This window comes from Aspergillus nomiae, assembly GCF_001204775.2.
Source record: "Aspergillus nomiae NRRL 13137 chromosome Unknown contig00013, whole genome shotgun sequence".
Classification (NCBI taxonomy): Eukaryota; Fungi; Ascomycota; class Eurotiomycetes; order Eurotiales; family Aspergillaceae; genus Aspergillus; species Aspergillus nomiae.
Genome location: NW_015378068.1, coordinates 90,340 through 103,290, shown reverse-complemented (window position 1 = coordinate 103,290; position 12,951 = coordinate 90,340). Strand labels below are relative to the sequence as shown.

General features: G+C 49.9%; 3 protein-coding genes across 3 annotated transcripts; 1 reads left to right on the top strand and 2 right to left on the bottom strand.

The window, feature by feature from the left end:
- Positions 1-843: 843 nt before the first annotated feature.
- On the bottom strand, positions 844-6,133 carry ANOM_001235 (putative ABC bile acid transporter; the record flags this gene model as incomplete). Its single annotated transcript, XM_015546492.1, has 2 exons — positions 844-5,755; positions 5,831-6,133. Coding segments are annotated over 2 exons (5,061 nt in total), but the record flags the coding sequence as incomplete, so codon positions are not given.
- A 1,817-nt stretch (positions 6,134-7,950) lies between these two features.
- Positions 7,951-8,768, top strand: ANOM_001234 (putative ubiquitin conjugating enzyme (UbcC); the record flags this gene model as incomplete). Its single annotated transcript, XM_015546491.1, has 4 exons — positions 7,951-8,016; positions 8,091-8,217; positions 8,279-8,399; positions 8,453-8,768. Coding segments are annotated over 4 exons (315 nt in total). The 3' UTR covers positions 8,454-8,768.
- Positions 8,769-9,972: 1,204 nt separating this feature from the next.
- ANOM_001233 (S8 family peptidase) lies at positions 9,973-12,047 on the bottom strand (the record flags this gene model as incomplete). Its single annotated transcript, XM_015546490.1, has 3 exons — positions 9,973-10,449; positions 10,508-11,443; positions 11,504-12,047. Coding segments are annotated over 3 exons (1,500 nt in total), but the record flags the coding sequence as incomplete, so codon positions are not given.
- Between the last annotated feature and the right edge of the window lie 904 nt (positions 12,048-12,951).

Genomic DNA, 12,951 nt, shown 5'->3' with positions numbered 1-12,951 from the left:
GGTGATACGGTAATGACAAGTTATGTCAGGATTTTCTCAGTGGCACCGGTGATATCATTGAATGGGGGATTCGCTAGGCTCCAGCGATGAGAGCACGGCGGAAGCAGCATATCCGCATCTCTCCGGGTCTGGCAAAGCTGTTGGTGGTCGACTTGTTTTGCGTCGCGGATCCTATCGGCATTAAAGTAGATGAAGCTAGACGCGATCGGGTTTAGCCGCCTTACCGTAGTTTGTCGATCATGATTCACGACTTCATCTTTTTCGACTATTTTTACCCGTTCTACAACTACTATTACTACTCCTGGACCTACCACTCCTTCCTGACCAGAACATGACAAGGAGAGTGGTGGAAAAACAAGGAAACCCCATATGTATATATATATATCTCAAGGTTCACTCCACGGGGGCAGGCACGAAAACTCCATTCTGTTGGATATGAATGTCGTCCACCACCGTGCATCCGAGAGTTCCGCCGCCCACTCCAGACTTTTTATGCTCGAACAAGATTTGACCCTAGTGTTGCTCATCATAGACATGGCAGGTTTGACACGACTCTCCACCCCAGTCATGTTACATAATGCTATGCACAGCCCAACAGACAGGGCGGTATCCGTAGGCAACCGTCGATTGTCACAAAATTATACCCAATACTGGACATCAGGAAACCAAAACCTCTAGCGTAGATCAAACTATCATATTCACTCAAGAGCACGTTCCTTTATACGCCCCCTATAAATAACATTACAGAATAATACCCTGAGCCGAAAAACTTTTGATCTTCACGGTGGAAGATTGACAAAGGGTTGGAAAATAAAATATGCAAAACAAAAGCTATATGTAAGTCTATGCGTCATCCACAAGCCGTTTATGTTCCCAGGCCTTCTTGGCACCATCCAGAAGGGCCTCCGCGTTCCCACTGTTGTCACACATGCCCCGGAAAACACCATCTTCCCGGTTGATGAGCGTCCACGGATGGTCGTACTCTACCACACGGCCGTGATCGAGCACCAGCACCTTGTCGTAGTCAATGATGGTTTGCAAGCGGTGTGCAATCGTGATGATGGTGCTGTCCCGGAGCTCACGTAGTGTCTCTTGGATTCTGGCATCGGTGTTATAGTCAATGGAAGCCGTGGCTTCATCCATCATTAGAACCTTGGGCTCCTTAAGAAGAGCACGGGCGAGACACATGAGCTGCCTCTGTCCTTGAGACAGATTAGATCCAGACTCAGAAATCGGTGTCTCAAGGTTGAGGAAGATGTTCTTATTGTCAAGAACACCAGTGCCATTCGCCGTCGCGAGGGGTTCTGCAAAGCTTGTCACAGGAGTTGCAGTTCCTGATGTACCAGAGCCAATCAAATGAACCCGACGAAGCGCCGTGAAGATTTGCTCATCCGTGAAGAGATTGAATGGGTCGAGGTTGCTCCGGATGGTGCCTGTGAAAAGAGTAGGATCTTGAGGTACAATCGTGATAGACTCTCGCAGGTCGCGGAGCCCAATAGAGCCGATATCTACATTATCAATGACGATACGTCCCTTCTCTGCTTCAAGTCCACGGAAGAGAGCAAGGGCCAGTGAGCTTTTGCCCGCGCCCGTGCGGCCCACGATGCCGACCTTTTCACCCGGCTGCACAGTGAAGGAAACATTGCGAAGAACCGGATCAAGGTCCGGTCGGTAGCGTGTAGTGTAGTTGGCGAATTCAACAGCTCCGCCGCTAGGCCAGTGGGCTGGCGGCCTCGAGTCAGAAATAACGGCCGCTGCCTCTTGCTCTACCTCGAGGTACTCTTTCACTCGTTCAACGGAGTTCATGTTCTGTTGAACCTCGGAATAGAGACGAACCAACCAGAGAACATGCTCCGTGAATGTGACTGCGTATGTCAACGCAAGACCAGCAGCGCCGGCGTCAATTTTCCCAATACTGAGCAGGACGAAGACGGCAGTAAAGAAGGAAACCAAGGCGCCAGTGAAGTCAACGCGAAGGGCAAGCCAGCGATTACTAGCCCAAAGATAAATATGCGGCCGGTTGTAGTCGTTGATGCGTCGATGATTGTCCACAATGAACCTAGGTCCGTCGCCGTAGGCACGAATAGTGACAATTCCATTGAGAGTCTCGCCAAACTGCTGATACAGAGGACTTCTCTGTACAGACTCTAGTCGCTTGAGATCACGAGAGGAATTCAAGTACACCGCTCCCAGTGCAAAGTAGACCAACGAGATAAAGACAGCCGCAATCAAAAAACCGGGCATTATCACGGAAATCAGAGCCACAATCATTACCACACTCGCAAGACAGTGAAGCATACCAATTGCCGCCGGAGCAACCTCTTGGTCGACAGCTTCAACATCCTTGGAAAACCTGTTCATCAATTGACCAAGAGGTGTCGAGTCGAAAAACTTGAACTTGGCATGCATCACGGCATTCAAAAGACGCTTGTGGATCTGATTAGATGCATGCAGGGAGCCCCAGAACAGAACACCCTCTCTGGCCAAGGATATTATAATGTAAAGGAATCCAAGAATCGCATATACACCGAGATAGTAGGCAACATTAACATCACCGTATGTCCCCGCGGCTACTCGCGTACCAAAGTGGGGGGCACTCTGTGTGGAGGTTCGTGGGACACCCCCAGCATTGAATGATGGGATCTTGAAACTCGTTAGGGCAGCGTAGTCTCCAACATCATCTGTTCCAACATCCTCAGTTTGATAGGAGTTGGCCCACTGTCTGATCCAAACGTTTGTAGATACAGATCCCAGTTGCTGTAAGCAGAAAATAAACAAAGCGCCTGTCCAGTAGTACCATGATCCCATAGATAGAAGGTACATTTTGATAGTTGGCCACTTGATACTACCAGTAGCCTTTCCTTCCACCAAATTAGGTCGTGCCTCCTCTTGCTTTTGACCCTTTCCGGCCGAGCCATTGGTGATTCCACCGTTGGTGGCATGCGCGTCGTCCTCATGACGGTCTCCAAGATCGGTCGGCATTCGAGAGGGACGTTGGGAGCTAGACCTAGATGTGGGTCGCGACTTAAGAAGTTCGTCGCCCAGCACTCCGGACGCTGCTACCTTGTCTGGATGTCCCTGGGCGGTCACTTTACCGTTGTCCAGGACGATAACATGCTCCGCTTGCGGGACAGTCAGGGCAACGTTGTGGGTAACAAGCACGCAGGTTCGGTCAAACATTAACGGTCCGAGAAGAGCCTCTCGGAAAATGTGCTTGGCAGTGTGGGAATCTACAGCACTCAGGCAGTCGTCCAACAAGAGGTGGCGGGCCCTGCTGTACATGGCGCGAGCGAGGGATATTCTCTGCTTTTGTCCACCTGACAAGCTGATACCCTTCTCTCCCACGATAGTCTGATCACCGGCATCGAGGATACTAAAGTCTCGTTCCAGAGCGCAGGCCTTGACCACAGCATTGTAGCGACGCTGATCCCAAGGTGAGGCAAAAACAATATTTCCCTTGACGGTATCATTGACTAGCCACGCTTCCTGCGCACAGTACGCGACGCTCTCCATAAGACCCGTCTGTGGGTCGACCGGAAGTTCCGTCCGACTAGAAGTTCCACCGGGTAAATGAACGCTACCTTCCAGAAGTTTCATTTCTCCCAGGAGGGCCATCAGGAGAGATGTCTTGCCAGAGCCTGTGGGTCCAGCAATGATATTCAACTTGCCAGTCCGGAAGGATACGTCGATATTGATCAAGCGGAATGCGTCTGTAGTATCGCTTTGCGGGTCATCTTTATATTGGCCGTTGGAGCTTCCCCAAGTAAGCGTGGCATTCTCCAGTGCAATCCTAGGTGGCTGTCCAGCAGAGTCGCTATCTTCCAACTGATTGTATTTCTGAGTTTCTTCCTCGTTGAGGAATTTATCCACGCGGTCCAGAGAGACTTTTGATTCTTGCACATGAGCCACCATATCGGCCAGCTGATCCAACGGAATACGAAGCAACGAGAACATCGACAGAGCCGGGAAGGCAATCGACGGGGTCAGTTTCTTCCCCTCCACAACGGTATAGAGGAAGAACGAAGCGAAAGTGATCATAAGCGGAGTCCCGTACCAGACGGTTGCTGCCGTGGACCAGATAATGTAGCGGTAGCGTAATGCCTTGAGTTCCGCCTTGCGTTTCTCATTGACGGTGTCTTCAAAGCGCTGCTCCCATGCGAAATACTTGATAATCCTGATGTTTTGCAGAATCTCATTGGTGGCGTGTATGCGAGCGTCAGTTGAAGCCAAGATCTGGTTTTGGATCTTTGTAAATTGCTTTGCGATGAACAGGTTCACCGGCAGCATGAAAACCATGATGACAATGCCAGCGAATGAGCTGAATCCAAGAAGCCGGTACAGCAGCGTGACGGCGATAGTGATCTGCACCGGAACGCTAGCCCACAAAAAGTGAAGGTAAGCACCTACCTCGCTGACCTTGAAGGAATCAATAGCCATCAAGTTGATAATGTTACCTGTATTGGCTGAGTGGGCATCGTCATTTTCTCCAGATTCCTTCGCGTTCTGGCCATCTGACTCGGGATCTGTTGTGGTGGCCTTCTTTTTCTTTCGGCCGAAGGTGAAGGTTCTCTTCTTTTTACTACTCGGGGGGGCTTCTTCGGGGTTCTTCTTGCCAGTATCGACAGAAGCTCCCGCTTTGCGCCTAAGGGCTTTGGCGTAGATCTCGCCAATGATAATGGCGCGAAGTTTCACGCCGAGCTTGCGACCTATCCAGAGACCTTGTCCGTCCGCAACACCCTGGATAGCTCCGGAGCAGAACAACAAAATGGCATACAACCAAGCGGCATTCGCAGTGGTTGACCTTGGATCTTCCACATATTCCAAGATTGCTTTGAGGAGAATAGTAGGCAAGTACGTGAAAAGACATGAGAATATCGTCCATGAGCCTTGCCACAAGAGCGTGGGCCAAAAATAACGACCAAGTCTCCACACTAATGAGCCCTTATACTGCCTCCGGCGAAAGTCTTCCAGCACTGTGGCCGCCTTTTGGGATGGGGTCAAATTCCAAACGTCATCGAGTTCCAGAGGTTGTCTATAGCCCTTTAGGACAAGGGGATCTAACCAGGCAAAGGTTGCTAAGGAGATCAAGCTGGCAGTTGGATGTCTCGCTGGCTGAATGCCATCCTCGTGTGGAACTAATACGGCCTTATTTCCTCTGCGTGTAGTCACTGCAATGAGAAGGAGAAGAGTAGATAGAGAAAACTCCACCGCGCTGAAGATTGTGGCACGCCTTGAGACGGGATGGATGACGGCGGACCGGAACACAAGAATATTGAACAACCACTGGAGCCCGTACAGGCAAGCAGTATGATTCCAAATCCTGGGAAGCAAATGCAAGTCCAGAGTAGAGAGAAGCAAGCGAACCAATGCCAAAAATAGGATATAGCTCCACGAAACTAGCTTCGCCACCGCAGAGAGTTTACCACTGTTACCCCAAGTATCCGTCCACAGAATTGCGATAAAGAGAGCCACTTCTCCCAGAAGCGCAGCTACTTCGAGCGTTATCAGAGCGACTTCACCTCGGGGGCGATCAACTTCAAATTGTAACAATTCCTCTGCCGCGGCCTTGGATAGCATGGGATCCGTTTCTTCTCCATGCCCCTCGGTCACTGGGGTATCAGTTTCCGCAGCATCATCCACGAGGATCTTGTACGAGACGCCTTTTCGAGCCACAAAATAGCGGTAGGCGACACGAAGTAGGATAAATAAAAGCGAGAGTCCACATGCGGTAAGTGGCAGAATTACTTGTAGATAACTGTGATTGACGACGGTCAGTATATGAGTCTTTGACCACATTTAGAGGGGAGACGTGGAGGAGTGTCGATCATACTTGCGCTGAAAGCAACGGGAAACGTCATCGATGGCCCAAACGGGGCCATGGCATTCCGGGGTCATTTCTGACAAGCGGAGAATAGAAAATAGCTGTAAAGTTGAGAGATCCGGTTGATCATCCGCCTCGCGTTCAGGTCCTGACGACAGAGACCCGCGTGGAGGAGGACGACAGGACGATAATTATAGAACAGCCACTCGCGTTATTGGCAGTCTGCGGAGATTGTGTTGCAAGACAAGCCTCGCATGGCAATCGGAGAAAAGCGAACGAAAGACAAAGGAGATTGACAAGAGATAACGAATTGCGAGGGCACCAACAAGCCCTAGCAGTTCCGTCAGTATCAATGGAGTGGGAGGTGATTCAGGCTGGTGAATCCAAGTTCATCTGGAAAAGAAAAGACGGAAGGGGAGGAAAACGACGGGATGACGGAAGGGCAGAGAGAAAGCCAAGAGAACAGTTAGAAAAGAAGTGGGACGGAGGGAGAGAAACCAGGGTGGATTCCCTACGCTAACTAGCACGCGGTCTCCACCGCCTGGTCTGAGGGATCCAGAACCCAGACCGACGATTATTACTTGACATAAATTGACTACCTCCTCCGGACGGATGTTCGAGTCACTGCTTCTCTTTGTCTAAAGGCGAGAACGACCGAAGGGGAGGGGGGAGGGATATCCCAGTCTATTGGCGGCAGAGTCTACGGGAGAAACGATCGACTCGAAATTTAGAGTATTTATCTGATGGCTGCAGCTCCCATGACAGCCCTTATTGGCCTATGATATCACCGCTTACACTCATTCTCAAGCTCAATTCCTGCTAGATATAACTCAGGTAAATATCAAGCTATTTCCTAGTCGGCTTATTTGTAATCGGTAATTTATTATACTTTATTTGTTCGTATATGTTTTTATTTTTTTTATTTTTTGACCTCCATGTTTATACTGTGTACACTGAACCCTACATATGGACTCCAGACTTTGTACAGCACCTGCTACCTGCTAGGGTTAGAACTTGGAACTAAAGACTCAACGTCTGTGCTCTTCCTGTATACTAGTACATCGTGACTAGTACCTATGTATGTGAAACCTTCACCCAAGGATCTTGAGTTATCTTTGTCCGTGTTCCCAACAGATACCAAGCTACTGGCTGTTTTCCTGGAGATGGAGTATCGTTCTACCAATAGAAAGAAATTCGTCATTTTGTTCTCCAGTGTCATCAGCAATGAAACAAGCGCTGGCCGGGGTAGATTACGGTAGTGAGTCATTTGATGTCAATGTAACCTGCATGAAGGTTGAACGAGAGCTCTGACTCAAAAACCTCTTCCCCGACACCCAAATTGGGTAACTCGTATCTCTATCTCCGAGATAAGCGGGTTAACTTCGCTCGTACTAGATCCCTTCGAGTATGGACAGCTGTGAGGACGTCGGCTTCAAGCGAACCTGGCGGATTTGAAAACCCCACTTGAGCAGAATCCTCCCCACCTTGTGCTCCTCAACTGATGTGATCCTGTACACCAATGAAATGCGGTGATATCGGGGTACCTGTCCAAGTCCCCAGGAACGCAGGCAACAGGCTTGCCGCCTACTAGCAGTAGACTAGACTAGATAGCGTAAGCAGTACTCTCGGGGCTCCATGACAGATACGGGTTTTTGGAGAAACACTACCGATAGACAGAAGTGGGGAATAACACACTTGACCAGAAAAAAACGTGGCTCGCAACTCACCCACGACAAGTAACAACACTGGAGTTACTAATGGAACCACCAAAGTTCAAACACCCAAAGAAAAGTTCCTCCATTATTTGACTTTTTCCTTTCATTTTTTCGCTCCCCTGAGCGGGTACAGGAACCCACAGAAACGTGCCTCAATTGTTCCATAGCGCCACCCCGGAACTTTCCGTGGGGATTGCCACGCCCAGACTAGTGCGCAAAGGTTGAAAAAGGCGGAATCTTATCGCCTCACAGGACGATCGTCCCGCCCGTTGACAGAACATCATCCTGCAGGAGGGATAGATACCCTACGCGTCTACGCTCATCTCGTGTTTCCAACACCCCAAAAATAGTTTGACCGCTCTTCCCTAGTCGCTGGCAGGCTATCCGTCTCTCTTCTCCTCCGTTGTAGTCGCCATGGCCGAACGTATCCTCATGAACGAGTACAAGACCCTCGCCAAGGAGCCATGGGTCAATATCGAGGTAAGCCATACCAAGGTCCTACTCGGAGTACACTCCGTGTGACTGGGCTTGGCTAACAGTCTTCTTTCCGCCAGCTCGAGAACGAAGACATCTTCAGGTGGACCATCGGCTTAATCGTCCTGAACCCCGACTCCTTGTACTACGGCGGCTATTTCAAAGCGTCCATGAAGTTCCCCAAGAACTATCCTTTTTCGCCCCCAGGTATATCATATCACCGCTTGTACAATTCTAACAGCGACTGACTCGGTATCTTCAACCATAGAGTTCGCTTTTCGACGCCCCCTATACCACCCCAACATCTACCCCGACGGGAAACTTTGCATCTCGATACTCCACGCACCAGGCGAAGATGAAATGTCGGGCGAGCTGGCCTCGGAACGATGGTCCCCTGCTCAACGCGTCGAATCTGTCTTGATCTCCATCCTCTCGTTACTAGACGACGCGGAAGTGTCGTCCCCCGCCACGTCGACGCCGGCGTGATGTTACGAAAGGAACCCGAGGAATACAAGTCGCGCGTCCGGAAGGACGTCGAGACTTCGAAGCAAGACATACCCGAAGGCTTCGTCATGCCGACCCATCAACCGGCAACAGTTAAAGCCGTAGAGAAGGACGATTCGGATTTCTGGGCGGAGAGCGATGCAGACGATGACGTCTTCGGAGGAAGCGACTCGGACGAAGACATGGACTTTGATGATCAAGATACTGCCAGTGATGATGAAGAGGATGAGGAGGAGAAGAAGGAGCGGGCTTGACCCTGGGGCTCCTGTGTGTATGAGAGACACTCACCTCTCTCACTCCTTTTTCCTTTTTTTTTTTTTTTGCGCCGTCGGTCTTTCTTTTATTTCGGGATTTTGGCGTAGGACTTCGCAGGCGTTAAGTTCGTGGCATAGCGTGGGCGCAGGGACGACCGAGCTGTAGCATTTCTGGACATATCTACAATAGCATCATCCCATTCAATCAATCTGTTCATATGGAGAAGTTGTCACAGAATCCCCATGTAGTTTAGCCCCGTGGACTAAGTAGATCGGGGTGAAACAAGCCTAAGGATAGTAGTACTGACGGTAGTAAAGTTCAGTGAAGCCACCACTGAAAGAGGAAAAGAAGACCGAGCCAGTTCACTGAGAAAATGTAGCATGCCTGGAACACGCGTAGCCCTCAGGGTGGATCTATTGCGAAAGCCGGCATACCAGGCCCAAATTCCCAGATTCATGTGACTGAACGTACCGGAGATTCATTTGAGTATTGGCCTCTCGCAGCCACTTTAGTCCCCTCGTACACAGGACATCATCCAAATCTCTCCCATGGAACCTTTCTTTTCCGGTCCAAAAAACTGACAAGGCCGCCCATCGGGTCTGGTTGACCACATGGCCCCCGTATGTATTGTACATACATACTTGTTGTAGGACAACCCAAATTTCAGAAACCGGGATATGAGAGCCTGTTCCATTGATATATATAATGATCAACTTCACGACAAATATCAGTGGACTATTTATTACTTCGGTTTTCAATGCACTTCACCTTTCCTTCCCTTTTTTTTTTTTTCTTTTTTTTCGCCTATCAATACTCATTCCGCGTGAACGACGTAAATATATATTTCTTGAGAATGATCTCCAGTCAAGGACAAGCACTTATCTACGCAGATTACCTTTATGTCGTCAGCCTAGGTAGCATACATGAAATGGAAAAACTTATTGATGTGCTCTACGGTGGCCAAACGTCCCGGGCCATTAATAAAATACATCCGAGTCGTTGGTAGCCAAGGCGATGTTCTCTCACACGTACGGTTATTCTAGGCGCCACCGGATCATCTGCCTCGGCCATCTTCTCATGATGGATATGGTTTAGAGCCGTCTACTTCCATGACAAGTCCAATTTGGTAGTCTGCAAAGAGGCACTCCTACCTAATTGGTGACCAGCATTAGACTTTATGGCAGCCTTCAAGCCAAGCCACGATTATCTGTGGAGAACAGCCGCATAATCAATTTGTTAGTCTGTTAAAAAGCGAGCACATATATCTCTAGATAGGATGTCAAACATTGTTGTGGACATGTATACTATAATAATAATGAAAGACCAGGTAAACCGTGAAAGGATAATGTACCCAATGCATTCAATGCATCGGCGTCTCCGTTAATACCAAAAAAAACAGCAGCAAACAATACCAGCGCCAGTGTCCGGTTAGCCAATTCCCATACTCTGCCATAAACGAAACTAGTTACGTCTCTCTAAATGAATCTTGCCTTGCATCTATGCAACAACAGCATCCTGGATCTCACTGTAGATAGCGCCAAGCTCCTCAGCGAGCAACTTCTCGGCCTTGTTGACCAGTCCGTCAAAGCGGTCCTTAAGGTTGTTGCTGCCGGCCTTGTAACCACCCTTGGTGACGATCTCGGTGTAGTTGTCGGCACCACCACCGTTCCAGGCGAGGAGCTGAAATATACCAATTAGCAACTTTCTTCATCATACCATAAGGGACAATGTGACTTACGTTGGGAGTGTCAGATGGGATATCAGTAAGAGCGCCCTGGGTGGCGATGGAGATGATATCCTTCTTCAGCTTGGCAGGAGTAAGCTCATCGACAGCGAATGCGGAGTCCTGAGCAGGCTGCAGCGAAACGAAGTAGGCCAGCAGACCAGCAATGTGAGGAGAGGCCATCGACGTTCCGGAGATGGTGTTGACAGCGTGCTTGCTGCCAGTCCAGGTGGAGAGAATGTTGAGACCCGGAGCAAAGATGTCGGTGCACTTTCCGTAGTTGGAGAAGTAAGCACGTTCATCCTGAAGAGTGGAGGCACCGACAGTGATGGCATTCTCAGCGGCAGCAGGGGAGTAGTTGCAGGCATCAGCATTGTCGTTACCGGCAGCAACGGCGAAGTGAAGACCAGCCTCAACACCAGCATTGACAGCGTCCTCAAGGGTCTTAGACTTGCCACCACCAAGACTCATGTTGGCAACGCTACCCTTGAAGCCCTTCACCTTGCCGTCTTTGGCGTCCTTAGCCTTCTTGAGATGGGATTGGACGGCCCACTCGACACCCAAAACGACATCGGACATAGTGCCAGAACCGCTGGACCTCAAGACCTTGACGGCATAGATGTTGGCCTTCTTGGCGACACCGTACTTCTTACCAGCGATGGTTCCGGAGCAGTGGGTTCCGTGTCCATTGCCATCCGCATCCTCATCATTGCTAGGGATGGTCTTGCCCCAGTGTGCGCGATCCTCGAAATCGACATGTTCAATGTTGATACCAGTGTCAATAGTATAAGCATCGACACCCTCACCGCCTTCTGACGCATACAGGTATTTGTTGAAGGTGCCAAACGAGAGGCTGTCACGGTGAGAGATACGAGCCAAGCCCCAGGGAGCATTCTTCTCGGTTGTCTCCTCCATGGTGTGAACTTCGATGTCTTTCTCGATGTATTCAACCTTGGACACTCTGTCAGCTTAATAGTTCAAGAAACGATTAGGCAGAAGGGGGAAACCTACATCAGGATGTCTCCGGACTTGCTCGATCACATCCTCATGGAAATGTCCAGAATAGCCCACCAGGGACCCGGCGATATCGAAGGTGTTCTTGAGACCGAGATAAAGGTCATCACTGAAACCAAAGAGAGAGCGCTTCTTCAGGTCGATGCGTCCAGTCATCGAGTCGTGGATGTCCTGCACCCAGGTGTGATGAGCAGCAGCCGTTTCAGCGGAGACATGCTTCTTGAAGACGACGATGTAGGAGTCTGGAACCTCTTTGGCATTTGAGGCCGAAAGAATGGGAGCCGCTCCATTGTGAATGGAGTCAACAGCAACGGGGGAGGCCGCTGCCAATAGTGGCAGCAGGGAAAGGCTGAGGATGCCTCTCATGATGGTCAACAGGAGCGAGGTCTAACACAACGTACAGAAGGGAGAAGGGGGGGTTCTAAGAGGGAAAAATACAGATGGAGATGGATATAAAAGAAAGAAAAGAAGGGAGGATGGAACGATGATGAGTTGGGGAGGGTTTAATAGGCAGAAGGAGGAGGAAGGATGGATGGATGAGGAGGAGTTGGGGAAGAAGAGGATGGGAGCAGGTGTAAGATAGCTGGGCTTAATAGGTCGATCCCCCAAGCAGGCAAGGGCAGCGGAGTATGATGCAACCGGGATACGGTAATTTACAACGATGACACAACTTTACTGAGGAGGTGCCGCGCGTCGATCTCTCCCGATTAGCGCGGTCGCAAGACCTGGGGTATGGCGGTAAGAGGGTATGGATCCCCAAAAAGGGACCTTTCGGAGTGATTAGTCGCCCCAGTAAATAACGCTCAGGTTCCATGGATGAACGCCCTCGGGGGACGAAGGCACAATGGTGTCGAAAAATGAGGCGAATAAGTGGAGTCTGCAGCCTGTATTCTGCAAGTATGTTTGGGAGCTCTTCCAAGGATAGCTCGAGTGGTGAGTCAACGATGAACAAGGTACCCATTCTGGAGTAACTGCCCCAGTTGATTCGTTTGGTTTAACCGCCGTGTCGTACTTTATACAGACATATGTACATACAGATATGGGTGAAATATCCCTCTCAACAAAGCCGACAGTGATCCTTCACCGATAGGTAGTAATATCCTATGGTAGTTGTGAAAATAAATCCTAAAATCCTGTTGTCATCAAGGTACTGCAGGTACAGTACCTGACCGACCCCCTCAAAGTAATACTGCTTCTTAGGTTCCTGATACGAAAAGAGTTGGCATGTTAGGTCAATGGCGTCTGGCGACTGGTCGCCACCACCAACCATCTTCCCGGGCAACCCGAGTCGCGTGCCATGGGAGCACGCCCATCTTCCGTTGTTCGCCTGACTTTGATAAGAAGCCGATCGTCCGGAAACCGCTACAGACCATCAATGCATTACCGTTTCGTACAATACAGGCGGTCGGGCTTTGCGGTTGATAAGACATGCCTCCCCTTATCGA